Source organism: Podarcis vaucheri, assembly GCF_965113315.1.
Source record: "Podarcis vaucheri genome assembly, chromosome: 15".
Taxonomy (NCBI): Eukaryota; Metazoa; Chordata; class Lepidosauria; order Squamata; family Lacertidae; genus Podarcis; species Podarcis vaucheri.
Window position 1 is genome coordinate 10,122,444 of NC_138753.1, and position 27,544 is coordinate 10,149,987.

Consider the following 27,544-nt stretch of genomic DNA (forward strand, 5'->3'; position numbering starts at 1 on the left):
GTCAATTAAAAGAAATTAATTAAAGAGAAATCAGCACCATTTTATTTTATTTAAAAAAAGAAAACAACATCCCGATTGCATCATTATACTGCATCTCTCTTGAGCGAGACTTGCCTTCACATCCAAAATCTCTCCATGTCTCTTGGTAAATTTTCTAAGCGGTTGTTTACAATCTTAGACCAAATGGTGGAAGCAGGTGTTTGCAAGAGGTGTTTGCAAGAACACACAGATAGCTAAGACTAAATTATTAGCTTTTATTTCATTTATGACTCATTTCCCATGAGGCATGATGAGGTGATCTACAATATTACCATATACCAAACAACAACAAACATAAAAACAGTCTTAAAAATTGGATATATATTTATTTATATAATTGGCTTTTTGAAATTGTTTTTATGTGTGCAATTGTTTTAACAGTTTTTATGTACATAACTATTTTGTAAGTAATAAATATAAACTATGTATATTTATTTATGCACACACATATATGTGTGTGTGTGTGTGTGTGTGTGTGTGTATGCATTTATTCATTACACAATGTATATTTATTTTATCTATTAAAAATGCATTTCCATACTGCTCTATCACTAAAATACCATGGTGTTATACACTGACTACCCTCCCCTCCCAAATCATTTTGAAAAGAAGATAATCATTAATATGACTAGTTGATCAAAAGTTAAACTGCGACAAATGTCTGCAGAAAAGGTCTTCAAGAGACACCTGGATGTCAAAGAGGAGGTTGCCTGCCGAACTACTGCTGGAAGGGTTTTCCACAGTGACCAGTGGGACCAGTGACACTAAATGCTTGACTTCTATTTGAGGTCTTTGGGGGCTTGGTAACACAGGGGACACCAAGCAGCGCTCCTTCGGATGGTCTAAATGATCAAGCTGGGATATAAGAGTTCAGGTTGTCCTTAAGGTATCCTGGGCCCAAGTCATTCCAGCCTTTGAACCTGAACCCAGTAGCCTATGGACAGTCACTGCAGAGCTCTGCTTCAAGACCTGGACCAAGGGCAGCCCCACAAAGAGCACATTGCAGCAATCCAGTTTGAAGGTTACCAGAGTATGGAATATAGCGGCCAACTCATTCCAATCCAGATATGGCTGTAGCTGTTGAACCAGATGAAGCTGTATTACAATGATAAAAAATAAAATAACAACAGCAAATAAAATTCATGCAGATTTATATGACTTGATTTACATTCAGCATAGTAATAGCATTAAGGCATTGCTTATGCAACTGTCATCTTCAGCAGCTTTGCAAAAACCCACGAAGAGAGGCAGAACAATTGTGGAGAAATTGCGGTCATAAGCGGTAGAAATGTTAACAGCTTCCTGGGGATGTTTGGGGAGGGGGGAAGCCTTTATATGCCATCAGACTGAACCAAGCTGCTGATATGGATGCCATTTCCTACCGTGTGTGTGTGTCCTTCTCTTTCCTGTAGCTTGCAATGAAAACAGACAAGGCAGTGCTCTTATTTCCCCGAGTACCAAAGTCAACACAAGTGATATTTTGCATCCTGTGCTGCTGTACTGAACGGTGGCTGGGTGAGTCACTTAGGACCCTGGAGAGCTCCGGCTTGTGCAGTGGCGAAGCCCGGTCCGCAGTGAGCATGTGCGAAGTGGGTCTGCTCTCTTAGGGCTCGGTTAGTTACTGATATAAACAGCTGGAGGTATTCAAGTGCTGAGCTTAGAGACGAGCAGAGCTGCGAGAAGGAGGATGCAGGAGGATTACAGCTTCTGTATACTGAAATCTGGGTGGTAGAAGGAGGATTAACGGAGCAGGGCGCTGGGAGACGGATTGATCTGCTTCACAGAGCTGCAATACAGTTTTCTGGTAATATTTCGCTGGATTTGCGGAGGACTTTGCCTCTCTCAAATTGGAGTTCTGATTACATGCGCAACTATGTATGTGAGGTGAGTGTTCCTTCCCTTCTTATTGGCACGTTGAAAAGTGTTTGCAAATATCCATCCATCACTGCCTAAGTCAGAACTGAACAACTTTCTTTCTTTCTTTTCCTTCTTCCACCGTTGTCCCTGAGCCATTAGCAATTGCATGCATTACAGAGGCAGGTATCTGTGGGGTTGATGAAAATGATCCGTGCTATCTCAAGCATGTGGTGTGTGCGTGTGTGTGTAGCAGGATTGTGTTGTGAAGATTGTGCTAGGAGGCTGAGGCACTGTGAAGCCTGGATTTGGTATACTTGAAAAGGGAGATCATATATGTGTGTGTGTGCACAAGAGAGACTGTTACCCCTGTGGTCTGAAGATCACAAGTAGAGGCCAGTGTTTCTCTGAAACCCCCCTACCCCAAATGCAAGCACATACATTTTTGCAGCACTTTATAAATAACATCTATCTCCATTTTTGCTTGGTTGCTATTGCAGCTCTGTAGTGTCTCCCAAACCCTCAACCATAGGGCCTCTCAAACCATACATTTGGGATGATATTATTCCTTGCTGAAAGAAGAAGCCTTTCTGAAACTACCATTATGCAGAGCGTCATCTCACACGTTGCCCCTTAGAGAAAAACTTACTTCTGGCTGTCATGCCAGAACCATATTGGTTTGCAGAAATGATGACAAAGAAAGCAGCTTGACCTACAGTTCCTGGAGATCAAAGTGAGGAACCCATTTGCAAATAGGATTTCTTCCCCTTGGATTTTTCAAGATCTTAAGTTTTATCAGATTTCCTCTTTCTCACCCTTCCCTTAACCTCCTTTAAAAATAAAATAAAGACAGAAGTCATAATCCTTTTGCACTGTATGTATACATTTGCCATAGCACAACTCCCCCCCCTCCTGTGGCTATCTCTCTCTCTCAAACAGTGTGTTTTCATTTTACCCTATAATTTGGCAGTTTTGCCACTGACCTAGAAAATAAAAGTGTTGATGGCAAGGTTCACGAAAACAGGGATATCATTTCATCTCAGTTCATTTCACTAAAGAAGGAAGGAAGCAGTTTTTAAGTCTCCAGTTTCTTCAACTCAAAGGGATTTGCTCCCCCCTCTCGATTTCAGACATCCTTATTTCCCCTGAGTAGCAACATTGGTCTTGAAAGAGGATTGTGTTTCCTTCCTCAAAATGATCTTTGCAATTAAACTTTGGCTTTCCCAGAAGAGCCTAGCAAACGGATGTTTAACCTCAGATTTAGTGAGCAGACCATGGACACCCTTGACTCGTTTTGATACCTGAGCCGAAGTGCTCTCCTGTCATTAGTACTGCTCTCCCTGCTGGGAAAGATGGTTTGATTGGTCCTTGAACATGGAGCTTTTAAAAGGCTTAAGTATCTGGCTGGAAAAAGAACTTGTTGCCCTATTTCTCCCTGCAGCTGTCTACAGCCTCCTATGAACATTCCAGCCTCTGAAGGCATCACGATCTATCTCCTGCCCTCTGCCACCTCCATAGGCACCCAGGCACTCTCCCTCATCCCCAGTGTTCCTTCCAATTCTCCTGCACTGCTGCTTCAAGCATCTTGCTCAGAATGACTAAGGCCTGATAGCCCTTTGCCACCTTGTTGTCTGTTGTGGGCCTTCCTGCAGCTGCAATCCCCCCAGGCCAGGACTTAGCACAACAGTTACCAGAAATGGCCAGATCTGCTTTGAATAGGGCAGAGTGGAAGAAACACCTGTTCTGGAGCGCAGCGAAACAGGTTCTCTAGATGTACTAGCCATAAAGACTATGATGTGCCTCCACAGTGGGAGGCTGTGTGCTTCTGAATATTAGTTACTTGAAACCACAGGAGACAAGAGTGCCCTTATAATATATATAATATATATAAAATTTTATTTATATGTATTAAAGTGGTTGGTACTGACCTCTTGGGGGCTGACAAGATTGTTCAGAGGTGTGTGTGGATAAAAGTCCTAAGTGCTGAAAGAGGTTGGAAAAGGGCCCAGAGTGGAAATGAAGCTTATGAGATATGGTGTGAAAAATGTAGGAACTAGAAACAGGATATAAAAGGCACGGGCATGTATAGAGTGTATCTCCCTTGCCCATGGGGAACTTCTGTATTTAATAAGGTGATTCCAAAATACAACAGCATTCCTTATTTTTCTTCCTGGTGGTGGTGACTGGTGATATTTCTTGGCTTTATTCAATTTACATTCCTAAGAATTTGGGCTGTGGTCAATTACCACTTTACAAGCTCATAAAGGGAGTCAGTGAACTGAGAAGCTTGTGAAACCCTGTCCGAGATCAGGGAGGAAGTTGGTAGCTACAATTACCAACTTCAGCACTGGATGCCACAAGGAGCAAATTCAGAACCGTGCTGATACCCACCATCAAATGGTATTCAGTGGCATATCACTTCAGGATATAGACATTCCGCATAGCCTTCACTTCGCAACCAATAGGCAACAGAACGGGAGGGCTTCCAGAAAGCATTCAGTAGACCACCATGGACCTCAAGATGGAGTAGATGAACTGTTTACATCACCTAACAGAGCTCAGTTCTGATTAACCCTGAATAGAACTCCCATATTCAGGGGCAGTGTACCTTAAGAGCACCAGATTCTGATGAACAATTAAAAAGGAGAGTCCTTTTCCTTTATACCCTGTTCAAAGCCTTCCTAGAAGCATGTGATTGACCACAGAGGGAAATAAGTTGCTGGGCTAGACAGGTGAAATATACCCGGAGTCCTCAGTGCATAACAACAGGCCTTTCATCTAATCCAGCAGGCCCTACCTGAAACTCTGGAAAGCCACTGTCAATCAGTGTAGACAACTCACAGCTAGGTGGACCAATGGCCTGACGTGGTAGAAGGCAGCTCCCCATGTTCCTATTGGTAATATAACACTGGGCAGCGGCAAGCAACTTTTACATGCAAGCTTTCATAGGAAGAAGAAGAAGAAGAAGAGTTTGGATTTGATATCCCGCCTTTCACTCCCCTTCAGGAGTCTCAAAGCGGCTAACAATCTCCTTTCCCTTCCTCCCCCAAAACAAACACTCTGTGAGGTGAGTGGGGCTGAGAGACTTCAGAGAAGTGTGACTGGCCCAAGGTCACCCAGCAGCTGCATGTGGAGGAGCGGAGACGCGAACCCGGTTCCCCAGATTACGTGACTACCGCTCTTAACCACTACACCACACTGGAGCAGTCTATCTGAGCAGCGCTGATGCGGAATGTTGGCAACAGTGTGTTCAGATTCGCTTTTGCGTCCTTCACTGGCTCTCCAATTCCATGCTCTACACTGTTGATCTGTAAGGGATAAAAGGATCCGTCAGTTTCACTTCTATCATTTTTCCAATCTGAAAGTCAGTTCCCCACATTTCTGCAGCAATTTGTGCTCTTTTTGCTTGTTTAAATCCTCATGTGTGTGTGTGTTTTTAGCATTATAGTGTGAATTTCTTCTAACACACTTTTTTGGGTGTGCAGTTTTGATTAATGTACACATTTTGGCAAGTAGTTTTCCTTAATATGAATTCATGTATGCTATTTCTACTAGTATCCTTCCCCCCTAAGATATGCATTTTTGTAAACATTGTTAGGTTGGAAAACTGCATCACAGCATTCATAAAAGTGTGAATCTCAAAGGATGGCTATGTTTCGGTTTTCATACTGTTTCAGAAGGTGGACATTTGATAGATTTGACTTTAAAATGCAAACTGAATTGAATTTATCCCCCATCCCTACTCATGGATAAAACACTGCTTAAAACAACAACAAATCATTTTGATTTCACTGTACTTAGGATATTCTCTATATTACTTTTGAATGGTGTTTCTTTTTAACGTAATCCACATACTGTTTTTTCATGTTGGTAGATAAACATCATGTGGGGAAAAAATCTTAATGGGTTTGGGTAGGATTTATCTTTCTTATAATACGGCAGGATAATAACTTTTAAGAAGTAGCATTGTTTTATTCTTACTGGTGTTTCTTTGAGCATTTGCATGGATATATTTTTACAGTTGTACGTCACATTGAGGCATTTCATGCAGTAAGCAACAGACAAAATTAATAAGACGATAATTTGTGGAAATTGCAGATTTCAGCAAAATGCTATTTATTTATAGACTGCTATTTCATTAAAAAAATAATCAAAGCTCTTTACAACAAAAAAGACATAAAACCGTATTGCAAAAATCATATTTGAAAAGTTGAAACAGACGATTGCAGAAAGATGTGTTTTTAATTGCCTGCATAAGCCCTAGTGAAACAGGAAAGTTTTCGGCATGATTTTAAAAGTTGAAACAGAAGAAAAGTTTCCCAGAATGAGAACAACAGAACAGACCTAAGCCATACACAGCTGGCCTCTTGATATTCTCCACCTGATCTGTGGACAGAGGAACTGAAGGACACCATATCACAAATTTCTCCAGGTGGAGGATAAATTTTTCTAACAGTTTGTTGGGGCTGAGGGGAAGGGGGGTCACCAGTACCGAAGGCAGAAGTAGCACAGGTTCTTTTGAGTACCTGAAGCTTCCCCAAATACACCTTTGGCAACCACTCCAAGCAGCAGCAACTACTGTACCAGCAACCTGGCCAATATTTTGTATTGTTTGCAGTGTCCCAGACCTTTAGCCTTGCTCCAAGTCATAGTTGGGGGCAAATGACAGCTGCCACAGAGAAAAGAAATAGTGGGCAATAGTGAAAGGAAATTCTTCAAAGTAGCTTTCTTTTTCAGCTCAAGACTTCGGATAGGGAGTCTCTCCTGGAGATGCCATGAATTGGAGCTAAGACCTTCTGCAGGCAAAGTGGATGTTCTGCCTACAAATGGACTCAAAGGGATGTAAACATTGCCATCTTCATGTTCCATCTCTAGGTGGGTGGCGAATGCAGCTTGGCAGTAGACTAGCGTGCATCCATAGAAATGCGAACCAGGGCATCAACTTGCGCACAGTTTGCCATCAGGATCAGACCAGCGGCTCCTTATGCACTGCACTCTCTTTTTCTCTTTTTATCGTATGTTGACATCGTCCACCTTAAGTGCCTTCACTATGAACAGGCAAGATAAATATATAATTAGACTTTAATAAATGCATGCATACAGCCACACATGGACTTCAGGAGGATCTGAAATGTTGGAAGGCATCTCTTTGCTGCTGTAGATTTGAAGACCCAAACAGACTTGTTGAGAAATCCTGATAGGGTTATCTGAAGTATTTCCACCAGGAGAACAAAGGGTTAGTAATGCCCACACAATATAGTAATGCCCACCAACTCTGATGGCATTAGAAGAGCATTAGAATAATTCATGGCATTAAAAGAGTGGTAGACTAATGAATGGAGGAGGAGGAGGCTATCAGTGATTACTAGCACGACGGCTATGTTCTAGTTGCTGGGAATTACAAGGGAGAGTTGCTATTGCACATAGGTCCTGCTTGTGGGCTTCCTATTGGGGTTTCTGGTTGGCCATGGTGAGAACAGGATGCTGTGCTAGGTGGGCATTTGGTCTGATCCAGCAGGACTCTTCTTATGTTCTTATTATTGTTTGCAGAGATGCACATGAACACACATGGACATGCGCTAGCATATCTAACACCTAATTACAATCATGTCTTTTTCTCAGATTGTCCTCACGATGTTCAGGTACCCTACAATACCTCTTTGCAGCATGGCAATAACGATGGCACTTTGTGTGACCATGTGCCCTCCTTGTCACTCACATGAAATTAGGCCTAAGAACATTGGCTACAACCCTGTGTTTTCAGATATTCCTATTATTAGACAATTGAGAGCCGGGAAATATTGATGAGCTACTACAAATCCCCCAGAAATCTATTAGTGGATTATGGTCAAACTTCTGGCTACCCTTGATCTTATTCCAGCTAGCAGAAAATCTCCACAGTCTCAGGCAAAGGTTTTTTTGTTTGTTAAAGCAGCAGTACACACCAACCTCAAGATTTGGTTCAGATCTGTAGCTTTTATGAAGCAGACTGATTTGTTCCAAATCTGTGATCTGTCTGACTTGACTCATGATTCAGGTCCAAATTTACCTTAGCGAAAAACAAATATCTGTATCCCACTGTTCACTATGAGGGGGAATCTAAAAACATCTACCTTGTTTTCCTCTTGAAAGAAGTGGGTGAAATTTGCAGGCACAGGAGCCCCTCTAGAATGGATGGAACATGCCAAAATTACTGGCAGATAGCTTTTAGCGTTTTGTGTGAGTGTGCAGACAGTTTGAACTTTTATTTTTATACATTTTTTAAAAAGTCTAAACTTTTCCATTTTCTGTTGGAACTGGATGCAATTTGCATGCATGGTTGATGCTTCTGAGGGATGGAGCCTGCCAACTTCCAGAGTGACAATTGCAATGCTTTCCTCACAAGGCTACAGACTTGACCCTTCCAGGGCAGATCACTTGGCCTCTCCCGTTGTTTGGTGGGCAGTCAGTATGAAAACTGCTGACATGAGAGAGGTGCCCCTGGGTCAGAAATCTGCCAAAGCACAGACAAATAGAGAGTCTTTAATTCTTTTGTTTTCTTCTTGTTGTTTGAAATAGGATTGGGTGCTTAATATAAACAGGAAATTATTGGAAAGGGTGAGAGGTAGGAGAAAGGAACCACCCTGTTCCAGAGAGACAGAATTTGCAATGGAACAACAATTGCATGAAACAAAAACTATTTCACTCAACAGTCCTCACCCAAAGCATTGTGATTGGGAAGCCCAGATAAATTCTTAAAAGCTAGGCCTGTTCTTCAAAGCAAACTCTGCCTTCCCCACATTTCCCATAAGCTACTCCAGAGTGTTCCCCTTATACAGTGGTACCTCGGTTTAAGAACAGCCCTGTTTACGAGCTATTTGGTATAAGAACTCAGCAAAACCGGAAGTAATGTTCCAGTTAGCAAACTTTATCTTTGTCTATGAACAGAGGCCAAATGGTTGAAGGGCACCAGCAGCAGAAGGCCTCATTAGGGAAAGAGCCCCTCAGTTTAAGAACAGCTTCAGTTTAAGAACGGACCTCCAGAACGGATTAAGTTTGTAAACCAAGGTACCACTGTAATCAGTTTGGTTTCACTTTTAGAGCAAAGGATGTCTGCAGCAGTTTTCCTCCTGCCTCTTTTTTGGGGGGGCCTAGGCAATAGGCCTGGGATCTGAGACTTTTGGGATATAGCATTGCCTCTCTGACTCAAGGTGCCTTGTTCCTATAGTGCTTCAACTCAGAAATGTAAACACACACACACACTGAAGTGAAGGCATGAGACAGGAGTTGGTAATGCAGGTGAGCTGTGCAGGAGCAAGCTGGTAAGCATGCTCCAAGCAAGCTGCCGGCTAGCTCTACAGAGGCTCCTTTTATTAGCAGAAGTCAACACTTGGAAACAGTAGTGAAACCACCCTGAACTTAACGTATTTCCATCTAAGCACATTTCCAGCATTAGCAAATACACGTGTCAGCAGGTGCTTCCCTCGAATGTTCCCCCCAATACTTGATTAAGTCTGTGTTCCCCACCATGCTCCAGCCAAGTAATATGTCTAGCAAACAAATTGCGAAAGGACAAAAGGTCAAGGGGAAAACCCTGTTTTCTAGCCAAGAAGGCAAAAGGTCAGGGAAAGCAGGCATAATGCTCTGTGACATACTGATGCATGTCTGGTGTGAGGTTTGCCTTCGCAAAGCGGAGCGTTACCTCTACAACACAAACCCTGAGGCACCTTGATTTGACTCAGGGTTATTGCACCCTTGTAATTTCCTGTCTTTCCACCTGATATCATTTTAACATTGGCAGTTGTCCATCAAGTCAAGCACTGTCTACTCTGGCTGGTAGTGGCTCTCCATTGGGTCAGGAAGGGTGAAGCCTTCCCTGCCACCTTCTGGGCTTCCTCTCAGCTAGAACTCCAGCCAGGCTCTCAATGCCTTTTTGCTTTGCTTCCCCTTCCTCCGCAGGTATAAGAAACTCTGAAGCTTCAATGCCAACTGCTGTGTCTCTGCCGTGCAGTTTCTCATCTGTTTGATCAGGCCCCACTGCAGGAAGGAGAAATGGCAGGTCTTGTCTGGTTGCAAGCTTCCCTCTCAGCATTTATCCACCAGGAAGACCTGCTAGCCAGGGCTCTAATCCTTCATCCATATGGAGGGATGTACAGAGGGAAGTGGGACTGTCCCTGGTGGTCCTTCACAATTATGGTGATGATCATAGAATCATAGAATTGTAATGGTGGGAGGGATCACACCCCCAGCAGTGCAGGAGCCACAGCTAAGCAATCATAGCTTTATCATGTTGTGACGGCTACACTTCCTTCTGAAGGAAGGGTAAGCCAAAGCATCTAGATAAACAAACAAAATGCTCGGATTTGTATGTGAGCATGTTTCCCCCCGTTTGCTTTGGCTTCACGCTGAGTGATCTGCATGTACAAGTTATTATATTAATACTGACTTTCCTCCCCTAATAAAGCTGCAGGGGAAAAATGGATGTCTATATCCAGAAGGCAGGCTGGAAGCCAAAATCTATTTTGGTTAGGTCCTGAAATTATTTCCAAGCTTGAATACATTTGTTCTCAAAGAGAGCTGACAAAGTAGAAAAGCAAAATTAAATGGGTCCATAGGGTTGTTACACCCCTCTCTCCCAAATAAATTGTTGATAATGTTTTAATATATTGGCCTAAAGGTTTTCATTTATTTTAATGACAAGGATTTGCATTTTAGGAGATATTCTGGGTCCGTGCAATAGATCCTCTGTTAGGGGGATCTGCAACAAAATGTTCCAGTATACAGTGGTGCCTCGGGTTAAGTACTTAATTCGTTCCAGAGCTCTGTTCTTAACCTGAAACTGTTCTTAACCTGAAGCACCACTTTAGCTAATGGAGTCTGCTGCTGCGCTGCCGGAGCACGATTTCTGTTCTCATCCTGAAGCAAAGTACTTAACCCAAGGTACTATTTCTGGGTTAGCGAAGTCTGTAACCTGAAGCATATGTAACTTGAAGCATATGTAACCTGAAGCATATGTAACCCAAGGTACCACTGTATTCAGAAGTGCATTCCTACACCCTTTTAGAGGGTGTTGTAAGGCAGATATGGGGAACTTTCGACCCTCCAGATGTTGCTGAACTGCAACTCGCATCATCCTTGGCCATCGGCAGTGCCTTTTTTCTTGAAAAAAAAGTTGCCAGTACTCACCATGCAGTTGTTACAGTAAGGGCATGTTTTGTCATTGGCCACAACACCAACCTCCCCAGCCGCATTGCAGGGGGTTGGACTAGATGACACTTTCGGTCCCTTCCAATTTTGTACAGTGGTACCTCGGGATACAGATGCTTCAGGTTACAGATGCTTCAGGTTACAGATTCCGCTAACCCAGAAATGGTACCTCGGGTTAAGAACTTTGCTTCAGGATGAGAACAGAAATCATGCTCCGGCAGCGCGGCAGTGGCAGCAGGAGGCCCCATTAGCTAAAGTGGTGCTTGAGGTTAAGAACAGTTTCAGGTTAAGAACGGGCCTCCAGAACGAATTAACTTCTTAACCCGAGGTACCACTGTAGTTTCTCAAAGTCAGATGACCCTCCTCCCTCCCATCCATTACCTGGGGCTCTTGCTGCACTAACTCAAGATTTTGGCACCTCCGGTGGCTCCTGCGCCCATCCCACCATGCTCATTGTGAGCATTGCCGGTGAGTTGACCAGGGTGCACATGGATAGCAGCAGAGTGCAGTGCACTGGCAGTGACCAGGAGCCGGCAGGTCTTTGCTCATGCCATGACTCCCCATGAGGGGGGCAGGCGGGGAGGTGCCAGTAGTGCATAACGGTGAGTATTATCATAAAAAAGCACTGGCCACCAGTCATGCTTTCTGGGCTGATAGGAGTTGTAGTTTGGAGAGCCAGTGGTTCCCCACATCTATTTTATAAGATGCATTATATCACGGGTTCCCAGACTTGGGGCTCCATCTGTTTTTGAACTACAGCTCCCATTATCTGTAGCTAGCAGGATCAGTGGTCAGGGATACTGGGAACTGTAGTCCACAAACAGCTGGTGTAGCAGACCTGTCTGTTACTTCATTAGGTATTTTGGTCTTTGCAGCAGTTGCTTCTGCCTGTAAGTTGCCTGATGTGTCAAGGATGAGCCCACAGCCAAGAGAAGTGGAAACTCCACTTCTGCATTGCAGGGGTTGGACTAGATGACCCTTGGGGTCCCTTCCAACTCTACAGCTCTATGATTCCAGCAGCAAGGGCCCCCTTGCCCCACGTCTTCAGGCAAAGTACTTAGAGACAGCAATTGCTGGAGTGGTCAAGGCTGGTCAGCAACTGAAAAAACTCAGTCTCCAAAGCAACTTGTCCAGCCAAGGAAATGACCATCATGCAAATGAAACATGAACGGTCTGGTTTTCTCTTTGCTCTGCTCTGCTTTTGCACGAGCTGTGCTCCTTGGAAACACCAGAGCAGACGCTTGGCCAGGAGACAGCTTTCGTTTGTTATAAAAGAGGTTAAAGGTTACCAGGAGCACAAAAAGTGTTTTTCTCTTTCAAGAACAATCCTGCCACTGTGTGACTCACGATAACAAAGAGCCCAGTGAGGTCTTAGTGCTGACTAGAGATGTCTGACAAACCTCAGGCTTGAGGGGTGGTGGTGGGGTGTTTTTAATTACACTGAGTGGATGCCTGTTCGAAATTTCCACCTGCTCAAATATATGCAGAGAGCTATTTGCTCAGACCTCAAGCCGTATCCTACAATAGCAAGCAGTCTACTTTCCTTTAGGGGCTGACCTCTGACCCTCCTAATGTTGTTAGATTGCAGGTCCCCTCATCCCTGACCATTTGCCAGGCTGCCTAGGACTGATGGGAATCAAAGATCACCAACATCAGGGGGGCAACAGATTAGCCACCCCTGGTTTAAGTAGTGATGTTTTCCTCTTATCACCCACTTTTCCATCATCAACTGACCAAGCAGAGCCGCTCTTAGTCTTAAGGACAAAATATTACACTGTCCCTCCTAAAAAAGATAAAAGATAAGATGTGGGGAACCCTTGGTCCTCCAGATTCCCCCCACCTGCTCTAAAAGGTGCTTGTTATGTCTACATATTCTCCAGCTGTTTTCATTGATTAAAGGTCATCCTGATTTCCTGTCTTCGAGAAATTACTGTCCAGATTTTGACACCCCCCCCACCTTTCCCCTTGCTATTTGAGAATGACATATTCAACTGCTGCTAGCGTAAGATGCTAGCATTGTCATTTTCCAGGGTTCAGCTTTCTCTCAAGTCTCCACAATGTCAATATATGAGTGGGTTCATCTTGCCTCCAATGTGCTGGCATAGAAATTTGGGGTGTAAGAAGCCCGTGATTTCCATTCCTACCTGTATTCATCGCAACCAGTTCTGTTTTCTGTTTCACTGGAGTTCAGTTTCTGCCATATGCTACGTTATTAATTTTGCTGCCTACTATTTAAGCTAAGTCTCCCAACTTAATGTAGCTACTCACCCAACTTATGTAACTTGCATACAATTCAATGTAAAGGAAATGTCAAAACAATGTAAAAAACAGTCAGTAATCATGCATTGTTTGCAGACTTCAAAGCAACGATGCCAGTGAATAGTAATCATATTCGCTTGACTGATTCCCGTTCCTGAGCACAAAAACTGCTTCAATTTCTACTCCTTTTTGCATTTTTACTGGAATTCTATGCCATCCCTAATAGAAATGCATGCACATGACCACTAAGGTACCATGTAGCGCTCGGTCTGCCATTTACATTAATTCATTTCAATGCTGTCTTCTCAGCTATTTTGGAAGGGAGATTTAGGATGCAGCCCTGAGGATGTGCATTTGTGTGTGTGAGGGGATTAATGATGATTAAACTGCCTCCTCCAATCTGCTTGCACCAACAGGGTGGAAGTGAGCCTCCCTCCCTCCTTTTTTTTAAACTTTTATAGTTTCTTCCCATTATTCCCGTGGGAGAGAAATTAATGGGATGGAACTATGCCAGCTCTGGAGCTGGCATGTTTCCCTGCCTGGTTTTCAGGCATGTCTGAGGTCTTGGGAAGACATTGCATCCTTCAGATCCAAGCCTTCCCTGGTCCAGCCTCAAACCACTACCAGCATACACCCTTTGTGGCCTTACCAATGTAGGACCTCAGAACTTTGGATAGAAATAGCAGGTAAGCAGATTTTGGCTAAGTATTAGGAGAAGCCTCCAGTGGTAAAACTTGAGTGACAGTGGAGCTGACAGCCTCAGAAGGCAGTGGGTTCTCCTTTGCTAGACGTATTTAAGCACAGTGTGTTGTTGCATCCTGCAACGGACAGGGAATTGGACTAGTTTGCCAATGGTAGAGAACAGCAGGGATAGCCAATATGGTGCCCTTGAGGAGTAGCTGTTCCCCTCATTCCTGGCCATTAGACATGCTGTCTGGGACTGGTAGGAGTTGAAGTTCATCACCTGGAGGGCACCGCATTGAAAACATCTGCTTCAGGGCCTTGGGTTGATCCCTGGCAACTGCAATTAAAGAGTCCCAGGTGTGTTTCTAGGAGTGTACATTTCATCTATTCCCCAAACTTTCCAAATTGGAACCTCCCTTTTAATTTGAAGCAAAAGAGAAACAGTGTGTTGATGCAGCTGAATATTTGTTTTCTGCTGCTTTGCAACCCCCAATCAGCCATTCTTGCGGGATTATTGTCTTTAAAGTGTAGAATGATAAACAACAGATGGGGGAGTGTTTCACTCAAAGGGAGGGTGCACGCCATGAGAACAAATCACTGCGCTTTGGAACTGAACAGATTTTGCTTTAATATTGCAGATCTGGGGGACTCTGAAATGTGAAGCACTGCAACAAGGGCTGTGAAATGTGACGTGTTGCTTGTGATGGTCAGCAACAATAGTTCAAGGATCCTTAAAGCACCAAAGCATCCTGAATACAGAGGAATATGGATCTCCATCCAACCGTGATAGTGGAAGAAAGCATTTTTGAGAGAGGAAAGGTTCCAAGATAATGAGATGGACCTGTGGGAGGAATGAATGAGAAGCCTAGCAGTGTGCTAAAGACGTGAGGAGCCCAGGTTCACAGCAAGGGTATGGCCAAACCTTTTTTCAGACCACAGAAGTTTCTCCGGAGGACCCAGTTTCTGCTTTTCTTCCTCACTGCAGCTTATCTGATGGCTGGTAGCCTCCTGCTACTGCAGCGATCCCGCTTTGTCCTCCAGCAAGGTTTCCGTGGGGCCTCTGGGAACCAGGCCCTGCCAGTTGTGGACTCTTTGGTAGGTGCTGGGAGCGCAGATACGAGACCTGTGCAAAACACTCATTTGACTCCTAAACTTCTAGTGAACATGGATACATTCCATGGACCAACACCGGACCAGAAGTATGGGCCGCGGTGGCTGATGTCCAGAAACTCTGAACTGAGGCAATTACGAAGGAGATGGTTTCTCCGGTTTGTAAACGAGCAAGAACCAATGCAGTCTGTGGGAACGAAGAGGCTGAAACACACATCCGAAAGCAAAGGTAAGTGGCTTTCTAAAGATGTCAGTGATGGCTGATGCTCATTTGGACTGGTGGGGCAAAAGTCAGGGCACCCAAATAAGAGATAGAAAGGCAGTTGTCAGGGGGTGCAAAATTTCCATACCTGGTGCTGCCTTAGTACAGCTACATGCTTCTGTTGCTGGGCTCTATTGAAAATGGTTTCTCCATGCAAACCAGCAAGTGACCTCTTCAGACAGCAGAATGACTCTTCTTATTTCAGCAGCTGCGATCTCCTGGGTAGCACAGACAATGTTAAGCAGTTGAATGTGCATGTGTACTCTGTCTGTTTCCTTCCCTCCAACCCCTGTCCATATGGCCCCAGCCACTGGCAACCTTTGCTATGCCACTAATAGGAGGTGACGCAAAAGCCAACGACAGGCAGAGACCTCTAACTCCAGTTTTGCCCCCAGCCTCCTCCCTGCTGAGTTCTATGAAGGCAACACTGGGATTTAGGAAGAGGAAGCTGGAAGGCAGCGCTACCCCTTGTCATGTTTGCAAGTAAGAAGGTAGAAAGGTGGAGATTGGCTTAGGACAAGCAGAGGTTAGTGAGTGAAGTAACTGACTAACCACCAGTGAATAATAGAGAAGTGGAAATTGAGAAATGCATTATCTAAATCAGGCACAGGCAAATTCGGCCCTCCAGATGTTTTGAGACTACAATTCCCATCATCCCTGACCACTCGTCTTATTAGCTAGGGGTGATGGGAGTTGTAGTCCCAAAACATCTGGAGGGCCGAGTTTGCCTATGCCTGATCTAAATCATTGGTGGTGATCCTTTTGCCCTGCTAGAACTCCAACTCCCATCAGCCCTAGCCAGCATGGTCAATTGCCAAGCAGCACCACCTTGCAACTGGTTGCTATTAAAATTGCCAGGCAGGTGAGGGTTGGCTGAGGGCAGACTGAGATTGATGGGCAATGCCTCATTCACCCTAATGGACTAGCCACTCTTCATATCAGATGAGACTGCTGCAGAGGTGTCAAATCCAGTGGGGCTGAGCGTTTTTGCCCCACCAATAATGTTTTTTTTGGGGGCAGACCCCCACAATGTTTCCTACCATCAGGGGGCGGAGGAGGCCAAGCACAGAGCTGAGTGTGGCTTCCGTGGCAGGCTCCTCCTCTTCCTGTTATTAAAGGCTGCCGAGAGAGAGAGAGGAGAAGGAGCCGCTGTGCCCTGTGATTATGACTCTGTCCCCTGGCTCCTCCCAAAACAACATGTAACATCGTGTGATGCATGTATGACATTACAAAGCATGCCCGGCCTGTGTAACAGGTATGAAATCGCATACATGACCAGGCCCCCTCAATCTTTGGTGCAAGTTTATGCCTTTTCTCCACAGTCTCAGGCCCCAACAGCAGTATACATTTAAAGCAGTATCGTACCACTTGGAACAGTCATGGCTCCCCCTGAGATCATTCTAGGAAGCGTAGCTTGTTAAAGGTGCTGAAAGTTGTCAGGTGACCTTTGTTTCCTTTAAAGTAAAGGTAAAGGTACCCAGGCCGGACGGGCCAGTCTCGCCAGACTCTAGGGTTGTGCGCTCATCTCACTCTATAGGCCAGGAGCCAGCGCTGTCCGCAGACACTTCTGGGTCACATGGCCAGCGTGACAAGCTGCATCTGGTGAGCCAGCGCAGCACACGGAACGCCGTTTACCTTCCCGCTGGTAAGCGGTCCCTATTTATCTACTTGCACCCGGAGGTGCTTTCGAACTGCTAGGTTGGCAGGCGCTGGGACTGAGTGACGGGAGCACACCCTGCCGTGGGGATTCGAACCACCAACCATGCGATCGGCAAGTCCTAGGTGCTGAGGTTTTACCCACAGCGCCACCCGTGCCCCTGTTTCCTTTACAGGGCTGCAATCCCTCATCCCAGAGAACTCTGGGAATTGTAGCTCCTTGAGGGGGATACTGGGGGAGGCTCAGTTTATCTGCAAAGGGGAAAAATTAGTCCTGTGAAACACAACCCAAAGAAACATACAGAAGCTGTCTATAGCTTCCTCCTGCCTGCACCTTCTAACTGGGTTATTGTGGGCGTCTGTTCACGGTGTATGAACTTCCTAATTGCACATTTGCAAATTGCTCCTTGTCTCAACATCTTATTTCCAGAGTTCTGCTTTTTCCTTGTATATATATATAATGTGTGTGTGCGTGCATGTTTGCGCATGTGTTCGCACAAACCTGGAACCATACAATTATCTGCTTATTCTGAATCAATCTGTGGAACACCATCATTCAATATATTGACTGAATTGTATACTTGGGACACCTGTGCAAATCTGGTTCCCCAACCATAAGGAGAGAGCCTATCTTTGTGTTATTTCTTAGTGAGTAGATCCTGCTTAGAATTTGAATGAGCACATTTGGCTAGGGAGCAAAAAAATTGAATGGTTTACACCATCCCAAATAACACATTCAATGATCAGGAACCTGTTGTCTGAACAGGACAAAAGTCACTACTACTCAACCCAACCTAACCCTACTATTACTCTTAGCTTCATGGCTTCAGGACACACACCCCTTTTAAAAAAAAAATTAAGACAAAGGTGAGCAAGAGGAGACAAAGAGACAAAGGTGCATAAAAATTAGGCAAGATGTGGAGAAAGTGGATAGAAAGAGTTCTTCCCCCCTCTCTCATAATACTAGTGAACATCCAGTTCAGCACAGACAAAAAGACTTCACAAAGCACTATGTAATTCGCGACAACAAGATGTGATGATGGCCACCAATTTGGATGGCATTTAAAGGGGATTAGACCAATTTTAAAAGGGATTAGACCAGCCTTTCTCAACCTGTGGGCCCCCAGGTGTTGTTGGACTACAACTCCCATCACCCCTAGCTAGCAAGGCCAGAGCTTGGGGATGATGGGAGTTGTAGTCCAACAACATCTGGGGACCCACAGGTTGAGAACCACTGAATTAGTCCAATTAAATGGCCAGTAGCCATGACTGCTATGTTCTACCACCACTGTCAGAACGCCATATGCCCTTGAATCCTACTTACTGGGATTCACAGGTCCTGGTCATACTCAGGTTCTTCTTATAGGTGTCCCATTTGGGCATCTGGTCATCATCTGTGAAAACAGAGCGGTGGACTAGATTCCAGCACCATAGAGTGGTTTAAAAGTCCTTCCATCTTCTCAGGGAACTAAGATCACAGGAGCTGGGACAGGATATACATATCTGGCAGTGAGGGTGGGGGAAACCCTTGCATTTGCAATCAAATGTTCCAGTCTACAATATTATTTCAAACACTGTGCTATTTTCATCTACTCAAGGCACTTACATTGGATGCTTCGGTGATGATTCCAGGGAGAGGACTCTGAAAGGTGCTGTGTTTTATGACTTGAGAAAAATGACTATTTCTCACTGCCAGGAAGCATGCTCTGAGAGGTAAAATATATGTACATCTTTCTCTATATAAATATATTTGTGTCCTTCGTGCGTTTACATCTCTTTACCAGAATTCAAGGGAACTTCAAATTCCATTCGCTTAAGAAAGGAACTTACATATATTATTTCATTTCGTTTATTCATCTGTTGGTTTGTTTCATTGTTGTTCCTCCCACCTTTCAAGGACAAGTGATCCCGAGGCAGGTTATGCAGTACCACAAAATCAAACATCAAAACACAAGAATAGATCAACAAAACATTAAAAGAGGATAAAATCTCCTTCTCAATATTGACACCCCTGGCCTCCAAAATCAACACCGCTCTCAGTCAGTAGCCTGGAGGAACTGACAAGTTTTTAGCTAGCACCAAAACTAAGCAGTGCCATGTCCTAAAGAGAAAGGCTTTCTGCAACTGGGAGGTGGAAGGGGTGGTGGTGGTGCCGCCATCACCAAGATTCTTTGTTGAGTTTTTCAGCCATGAGCATCACTCAGAGATGGGTGCTAGCCAATGCGCCTCTGAAAAGCAGGTGGGGAGAGCATTGTTGTGCTCATGTTCTTCTCTGGTTGGTGACTGAGAACAGAATGCTGCACTGGATGGGCCCACTGGTCTGATGAGCAGAGCTCATATTTTGTCTTCAAGCCTCAGCAGGACAATCCTGGTAGAGGTATTCTCATTCAGATAACTGGGTCTTAAGTCTTGTAGGGCTTTAGAGGTCATCACTATAACACTGAACTTTCCTCCACAGCATGCAGACACTTCGAAACAAATGCTACAAAGTTCCAGCTGGCTGAACCAATCAGGACATTTTCAGCCACATTCTGTGCCAGTTGAAGCTTCCAAACCATAAAATCATAGAATTGTAGAGTTGGAAAGTGCTCTGAGGAACATCTAGCCCAGGGGTCTGCAAGCTTTAAGACAAAAAGAGCCACTTGGACCCGTTTCCGAAGAAAAAAAAAACTGGGAGCCACAAAACCATTGCGACATTTAAAACAAATATATCTCCGGAGCCTCGATCTGACAGCGGGCGGGAAGGTGACGTCGGGATGGTGCGTGACTAACGCACGCACCGCCCCATGCGACGTCACAGCCATTACAGCGCCCACCACAGTGGGGAGTGTCGGGGCGCACAATGCGCCTCCTCCCCTCGCTAGTATCCGCCCCGGAGCCGCGGCAAAAGTGTAAAAGAGCCACATGCGGCTCCGGAGCCGCGGGTTGCAGACCCCTGATCTAGCCCAATCCTCTCCCTGCAATTCAGGAGTATGCAGCTATCCCACACAGGGATCAAACCTGCAGCCTTGGTGTTATCAGCACCAAGTTCTAACCAACCGAGCTATCCAGAGCACCTCATCTTTAAGGACAGCACTGCACACACTATGTACAGCTCTGATATAAATTAAATGCCATGATGTGCTGAGTCGACGTTTGCTACAAAACTGCTGGATTTTACAGTGAGGGGGTTCGTTTTGTCCCATCTAGGGCTTACACCTATGCTGGCTTGGAGTATGGAGCAGAATGCTATTGTGGAAACAAGTTGCCCACGACTTTGGCAAAGCAGGAGGAGTGCAACAATGAATGCAAAGGAGAGAAAGGAACCATCTGTGGAGGCATCAACAGGCTATCTGTTTATCGTGTGGAGGAGCAGCCATGGGCTGGACCAAAACGACGTAAGTGATGTAAGGCTCTTAAGTGAGTATTTGCTACCAGAAGGGGTGGGCAGCAGAACGCCTGCTCCCCTCGTGTCTTCCATTACGATGACAGCATGGATCAGGGACGACATGGAGATTCTCCTTCCGTTGCAGGCAGTTGGGACTGGTGCCCAGAAGGCAGGGAGACCAACAGCAGGAGGAGACAGAGACAATAACAGGCAGAGCTGAGTGATTCTAGTTTAGCTCCATCCTCCTCCCTGCCAAGTCCTACAAGGAGGAGGAGGAGGGTGACAGCCACTGCCACCCGCTGGTCTGGCTGCAAGTAAAAAGGCAGCAGGTGGAGGCTGGCTAAGGCAGTGCCCCAATCAGCCTCCACTCATTGGAGAGATTCCCATTATATTTGCTGCATGTTCCATGGGCCTCCTTCCACCAGAGAGCTGACAATTTTCACGAGTCTGGCGGCAGGTCCAGCATTAGAGGAAGGAAGAATTCGGCGCTGTTCAAGATCCACACTCTTACAGGTCCACAGCCAGTCTCTGGAAACCCCTGGCCCTGCGTTTCCATCTCCTACCATCGCTGCTCATTTCCCTACCCTCTCTGAGCACACAAGCAGTGATATGAAAGGGGAGATATAGCTGTTTTCTTCCCCAGGGTTGTTTTGCTATCTGCGTGCCGTGTACCTATATGAGCAAATTCTCCACTGGCAGAGCCAGGGGGGCTAGACAGTTGCTCTGCAGAGAATCTCCTTTGCTTTAACTGTGGTAGAAGGCACCAAGTTTGGAGGGACTCGGTGTTTGGGTGGATTTAAAAGAGGATTAGACAAAATCATGGAGGAAAATAAGGCTATCATTGGCTACCATCCATCATGGCTATGTTCTACCTGCAGAGCAGAGAGTGCTCTTCTGCTCAGGTCCTGCTTGTGGGTTTCCAACAGGCACCTGGTTGGCCATTATGAGAACACAATGCTGGACGATGGACCATTGGCCTGATCCAGCTGGTTCTAACAACAACAACAACAACAACAACAATGTTATTATTTATACCCCGCCCATCTGGCTGGGTGGCTTCAAAAAATATATATTAAAATACTGTAATACATCAAACATTAAAAGCTTCCCTAAACAGGGTTGCCTTCAGATGTCTTCTAAAAGTCTGGTAGTTGTTGTTCTCTTTGACATCTGGTGGGAGGGCGTTCCACAGGGAGGGCGCCACTACCGAGAAGGCCCTCTGCCTGGTTTCCTGTAATTTGGCTTCTCGCAGTGAGGGAACCGCCAGAAGGCCCTCAGCGCTGGACCTCAGTGTCCGGGCAGAAAGATGGGGGTGGAGATGCTCCTTTAGATATACTGGACCAAGGCCATTTAGGGCGTTAAAGGTCAGCACCAACACTTTGAATTGTGCCCAGAAACGTACTGGAAGCCAATGTAGGTCTTTCAAGACCGGTGTTATATGGTCTCGGCGGCCGCTCCCAGTCACCAGTCTGGCTGCTGCGTTCTGGATTGGTTGTAGTTTCTAGGTCACCTTCAAAGGTAGCCCCACGTAGAGCGCATTGCAGTAGTCCAAGCGGGAGATAACCAGAGCATGCACCACTCTGGCGAGATAGTCTGTGGGCAGGTAGGGTCTTAGCTGCATACCAGGTACAGCTGGTAAACAGCTGCCCTGGACACAGATTTGACCTGTGCCTCCATGGACAGCTGTGAGTCCAAAATGACTCCCTGGCTGCGCACCTGGTCCTTCAGGGGCACAGTTACCCCATTCAGGACCAGAGAGTCCTCCACACCTGCCCGCCTCCTGTCCCCCAAAAACAGTACTTCTGTCTTGTCAGGATTCAATCTCAATCTGTTAGCCGCCATCCATCCTCCATCCTCTTATGACATCTAGAAATAGTATTAAGATTTCAAACTATCTTTTTAAGATGACACCATGGAAAAAGAAAAACAGGGACAATGTGAGAGTAGTGAACCAGGACAACAATCTACCTGCGACAGACCAGAAAATATTTCTAGTCTCTGGTTCAAAAGCAACAGCTGACACCTATGCAGTTCTGTCTGAGAACTAGGCCTGTGTCCATAGTCTATGACTTGCCCTTAAAGTACGATGATACGATGTGTGGAAATGAGCATCCTCAAAATCACAGTTGGATGCTGAGATAGAAACAGGCACTCTCTGCTGCTGGCCGCAGTCCTTTGCATTTGGTAACAAAAGGGACATTCTTTCTGAATGTTGAGGCCCCAGCTCATATGCATTTGAAAGGAATTCCAGGAGATGTCAAACTGCAATCTTACTGACCGCTCATTTGCACAGTGTCACTGCCCTTGCAAAACCGGTTCATGATAAGTTCATGGTGATTTTGGAGGGCACCTCTGTATTTTTCCACCTCTTCTCGCTGGTGAAGGAATTGGTTCTCAGCTTAAGATCAAAGCAGGAGTTGGCCGTATTGCTGGCATGCCTTCTTGTGAGCTTTCATTCTCGTATTCCTGCCTCTGCCTCAAATGCAAGAGGTGGACTTTGTTTGTAGATCGAAATCTTGCTGGAGTGTCAGTAATCCAACGCTTCATTTCTTTGGTTCCCATGGTTACAGGGACTCTTTATAAGCAGCAAGAGTGAAGCAAAGCAAATCAGTGGAGCTGAATGGAAAGACCATAACGGGGGTAGAGGGAACAATGGGGGGGTGCTGATTCACATAGAGGGGGTCAGAAGCCATTCCCTAGTTCTCATGACACTCTCCATCTTCTTTTTTAAAGAATAATTTCACTAAGTTTTCAATTTTACATTTCCAAATAAACATTTTACAAACTTAAATATATCCAATGACTTCCCTTTTTCTCCTTCCATGGTTCATTTTACATATCATACATCATATTTTGCTATAACTATTCAAATCAGTTTTCCATTTTTACATCCATCAAAAATTATTTGTTCAATTTATCTTAGTGCTGCCAGCGTTTTCAGCTGTGTATACAGTTATTTTCCATATATTCAATAAATGTTTTCCAATCTTCTTTCAATCTTGCTCTCTTATTCTTTTCTTAAATCTGCAAGTTCTGCATATTCTGTCAATTTAAGTTGCCAATCCTCTTTAGTTGGGACCTCGCTCACTTTCCATTTGGGGGCTAACAAAACACGGGCTGCAGTTGTTGCATACATCAATATCCTTTTCTGACACCTAGGAATTTCAGTCTGTGTTATTCCCAACAAAAAACGACTCTGGGGTTTTTTTTGGGGGGAAGTAGTTTTAAACACCCCCCCCAATTCATTATAAATCATTTCCCAATATACTTTTACCTTTTTACATGTCCTTTGCCTTTGATTATATGGATACCATGACCAAACAGGACAAAGGAATTCCAAAGGATTTGGGGAGAAAATCAATCTTGCTTGCATTTTAGTGTGAAACCACGTGATTTGCACTTCTCAAATCATCCCACACTTCACACACCCCTTTCCTTCATAATCTGCACTTCTCTAAATTTGGCAATGCAGCTCTGCAGCTCAGCTTGGGGCTTAAACCCACAACCATGGGCTTAAATGCCACACACTCTGCCAATTGAGCTACATTGGAAAGTGCAAATTAGGTAAACTCACCTTTAAATGTGAACTGAATTTAACTTCTTCCCCAACCCTAGCTTCACAATCCGTATGGGATCATTTTGTCTGGGTGGTTAAGCATTCCAAGTAAGTCTTCCAGCTCAAGTTGGTCATTGGCACATCCTGAGAAGCTTCCAGACTAGAATGGATCTCATCCTGACTATGACTGGTTCTCATTTCGCAGCTGCCACCCAACACGGATATTGCTTCTTGATTGAGAACTTGGAATTCAACCCGTTTTTGAAAGGTTCCCTTCCTCTCTTTTCTTACATTCCTTCAGACTTCATGTGAGATGCAACTGGGAATAAAAACGCCTTTGATTTGTACAGCACATCTCAGCCACTGAGTCATATAGACTCTTCTCAAACTTACAACTCCCCATGGATGCTATCTGTGGGAAAGGAACATTAGAATTTTAACTCCTACCACCAAAGATGGTGTTTTATTGCTTTTAAAAAACAGGTTGTTTATTAATTTTTTTTAAAAAAATACTATTATGCACTCTGCAGAGACTCACACAAATCTTGGAATTTGTGTCATTGCTGAATTCAGTGCTATCTGGTTAGATATTTAAATAAACCATTTCTCATATATATATATATATATATATATATATATATATATATATATATATATTTGGGGGGGGGGAGTAAGATGGATTTAAAAATAAATGCCACCATGCTGGGTGGCTGATGACAAGCACTACCTAGAAATTGTTGAGATGAGAAGATGGAATAGATGTAAGAAATCTCACCCCTTCCTCTTACCTAGCTCACCCTACTTTTACCATCATAGACTTCTCTCTCCATTATCCGTTTATAGGGGTGCCTGTATTCCACTTCCCTTCTGCATATCTTGAGGCAAGGAAAAGGAGGTCCAATACCTGGCTGGCAAAACCCAGTAAATCCACCAGCTCAAGGAGCAGCAATGATACATATTGTAATACCCTAGCCAGCTAAACCACCCAATCAATATTTCAACTGCAATGTGCAATGTTCATTCAGTAGGTGCTTAATATAACCATATATTCCATCAGACAGCAGAAGCATCAGGCACAAGTGATGACAATAGAAGATAAATAACAAAATATCAACATATCAAAATTCACCGCGCTTCAGAGGCTGGCATATTATCCCTCGGAATTCTCACTCAGAGTGAAACCATAAATCAAAACTCTCTTTTCTTCTCACATAGGAAGATAACAATACCACCCCTAATTGATAAGCCCCTCCCCTCCCTTTGGCATGAATGACCAGCTGCACGAATTTAAAATGGGGCATAGCTGGCCTGCCAGTAGTACATGTGAAAAGGGATCTAGGGGTCTTAGTAGACCACAAGCTTAACATGAATCAGTGGTGTGATACAGCAGCCCCACCCTCCAAAAGCTAATGCAATTCTAGACTGTAGCAGAAGTACAGTGTACAGATCAAGGGAAGTCATAGTTTCACTCTGTTCTGTCTTGGTAAGACCACAACTGTGTCCAGCTCTGCAGGCCACAATTTAAGAAGGATGTTGAGAAGCTAGAATGTGTTGAGAGGAGGGTGATCAGTATGATGAAGGGTCTGGAAACCAAGCCTTAGGAGAAATGGTTGAGGAAGCTGGGTATATTTAGCCTGGAAAAAAAGGAGATTGGGAGGAGATATGATAGCCATCTTCATATATCTCAAGGACTGTCACATGGAAGATGGAGCAAGCTTGTATTCTGCTGCTCTGGATGGTAGGACCTGATTCAGGTTACAATCAAGGAGATTCCGACTAAACATCAAGAAGAGCTTTCTGGTGATAAGAGCTGTTTGGCTGCGGAATGGACTTACTTGGGAGATGGTAGACTCTCCTTCATTGGAAGCTTTTAAGCAGAGGTTGGATTGCCATCTGTCATAGATGCTTTAATTGAGATTCCTACATTACAGGGGTTGGACTAAATGACCCTCCAGGTCCCTTCTAGCTCTACAATTATTTGATTCTATTATTCTTTCTCTCTTGCACAGCAGGGAACCCCTTTTCCAGGATGGTATTTACTGTGCACATGCAGACATCACCTAAGAAGAAGCAAATAATGCTTCTTCCCTCCCCCATCTGGACAACTGTTTCACTCCTATGCAGATCTAATCAACAACTTAATTGAATTAATCAATTTAAATGCATACAATCACTTGACTAAGATTTCTTTAATTGCGGACTAGAACTCCCCCACTTTCTCCTCTGAAACCAAATCTTTTTAACTGTTTCAGTTAAGAGATGGAGATTTTGACCAAGGCGCTGCCAATGATTATCCGAGCAAGCTCCCAGGATGGATTGAGATTTCAATCCTCACTGCCATCCTCTTCTTTACCTGGTCACTTGCTGGATCACGGCTGAGCCTCATCTGATTTATTCCTCCTCCTGAGGGAGGAGAGGTGGAAGGAAGGCTGTACCTTTTCTCCCATGAAAACCCCCAGAAATAAAGCTCTCTGGTGACCCAATGCATATCAGTTTGGGGGTGGTCAGCAACCACCTTTGTTCTTGAGGTCCAGGGACAAGGGTGGAGAATTGGGGGGGGGGGTCAAGGCATGGTTCAGAATGTGGTCAGGGCCTCAGACATCAGATCTGTGAGACTCCATATGGCTTGTTTATTGAACATTCATCCTTTTTTATTTGCCCAAAGCTGAAAATTGCACCCAGCCTTTATGGAGCATTCATTCTGATTTGTTTGTGTGATTTGTTATGTGTCCAGGAGTCATCCCTTTTTGCTTGCAGGGTGTTTCCACATTTCCCTGTTACTCATTTGTTAATCCCAATGCATTGCCCCATTATTTTCCTAACCACAAAAGACTATTTCTTTTTTTAAAAAAGAAGAAGCTAATTTGTTGTGCTAGGGTGACAGCACTGCTTAATCCATTTTAACTGCCCAAGCCTAAGTTGTCCATGTTCTGGCAGCTTCTCCTTTGGACTACTGTAATATGGGGCTGCCCTTGAAGATGTCCCAAAATGCAACTGATAGGCTGGTAAATGGGGCAGCCTGATGGGAGCATGTGTCAGTGGTCCTGAAAGCACTGCATATATATTTTTTATAAGATATTTATTAAGATTTTCAAAATATTACAAAATAAAAATAGAAAAAAGAAAAATACAAAATAAAAGTAATTAAAAACAACTCAATCTTTCCATTACTTATTTTTCATTAGCTTGTTTCCCGGACCTCCTCACGCCTCCCTTTTTTGTATTCCAATTCAGTTTGTTGGTTCAGCAAATCCTTCCCCTCTTTCCTTATCCTAATCTTTAATCTTAAAATATTGTAACATTAAATCTTTACCTATTAGTAATCCATTTTTCATATTCCCTTATAGTATTGCAGCTAAAAACCACTTAGTTTCTATCCAACAACATTCTAACATTCATTAATCTTACAATATTTCTGTAAATAGTCTTTAAATTTCTTCCAGTCTTCTTCCACCAACTCTTCTCCCTGGTCTCAGATTCTGGCAGTCATTTCTGCCAGTTCCATATAGTCCATCACCTTCATCTGCCATTCTTCCAGAGTGGGTAGATCTTGTGTCTTTCAATACTTTGC

The 27,544-nt window shown here is 44.4% G+C and overlaps 1 protein-coding gene across 1 annotated transcript in view; it reads left to right on the plus strand.

Moving 5' to 3' along the window:
• The first annotated feature begins 1,416 nt into the window (after positions 1 to 1,416).
• The window catches only part of WSCD1 (WSC domain containing 1), a 42,915-nt gene continuing 16,787 nt past the window's right edge, over positions 1,417 to 27,544 (plus strand). Inside the window, exons 1-4 of the mRNA XM_082201244.1 lie at positions 1,417 to 1,923; positions 14,661 to 15,361; positions 18,649 to 18,763; positions 20,240 to 20,427. Coding sequence (XP_082057370.1) covers positions 14,935 to 15,361; positions 18,649 to 18,763; positions 20,240 to 20,427 — 730 coding nt within the window. The 5' untranslated portion in view covers positions 1,417 to 1,923; positions 14,661 to 14,934. The remainder of the gene's footprint in view (positions 1,924 to 14,660; positions 15,362 to 18,648; positions 18,764 to 20,239; positions 20,428 to 27,544) is intronic.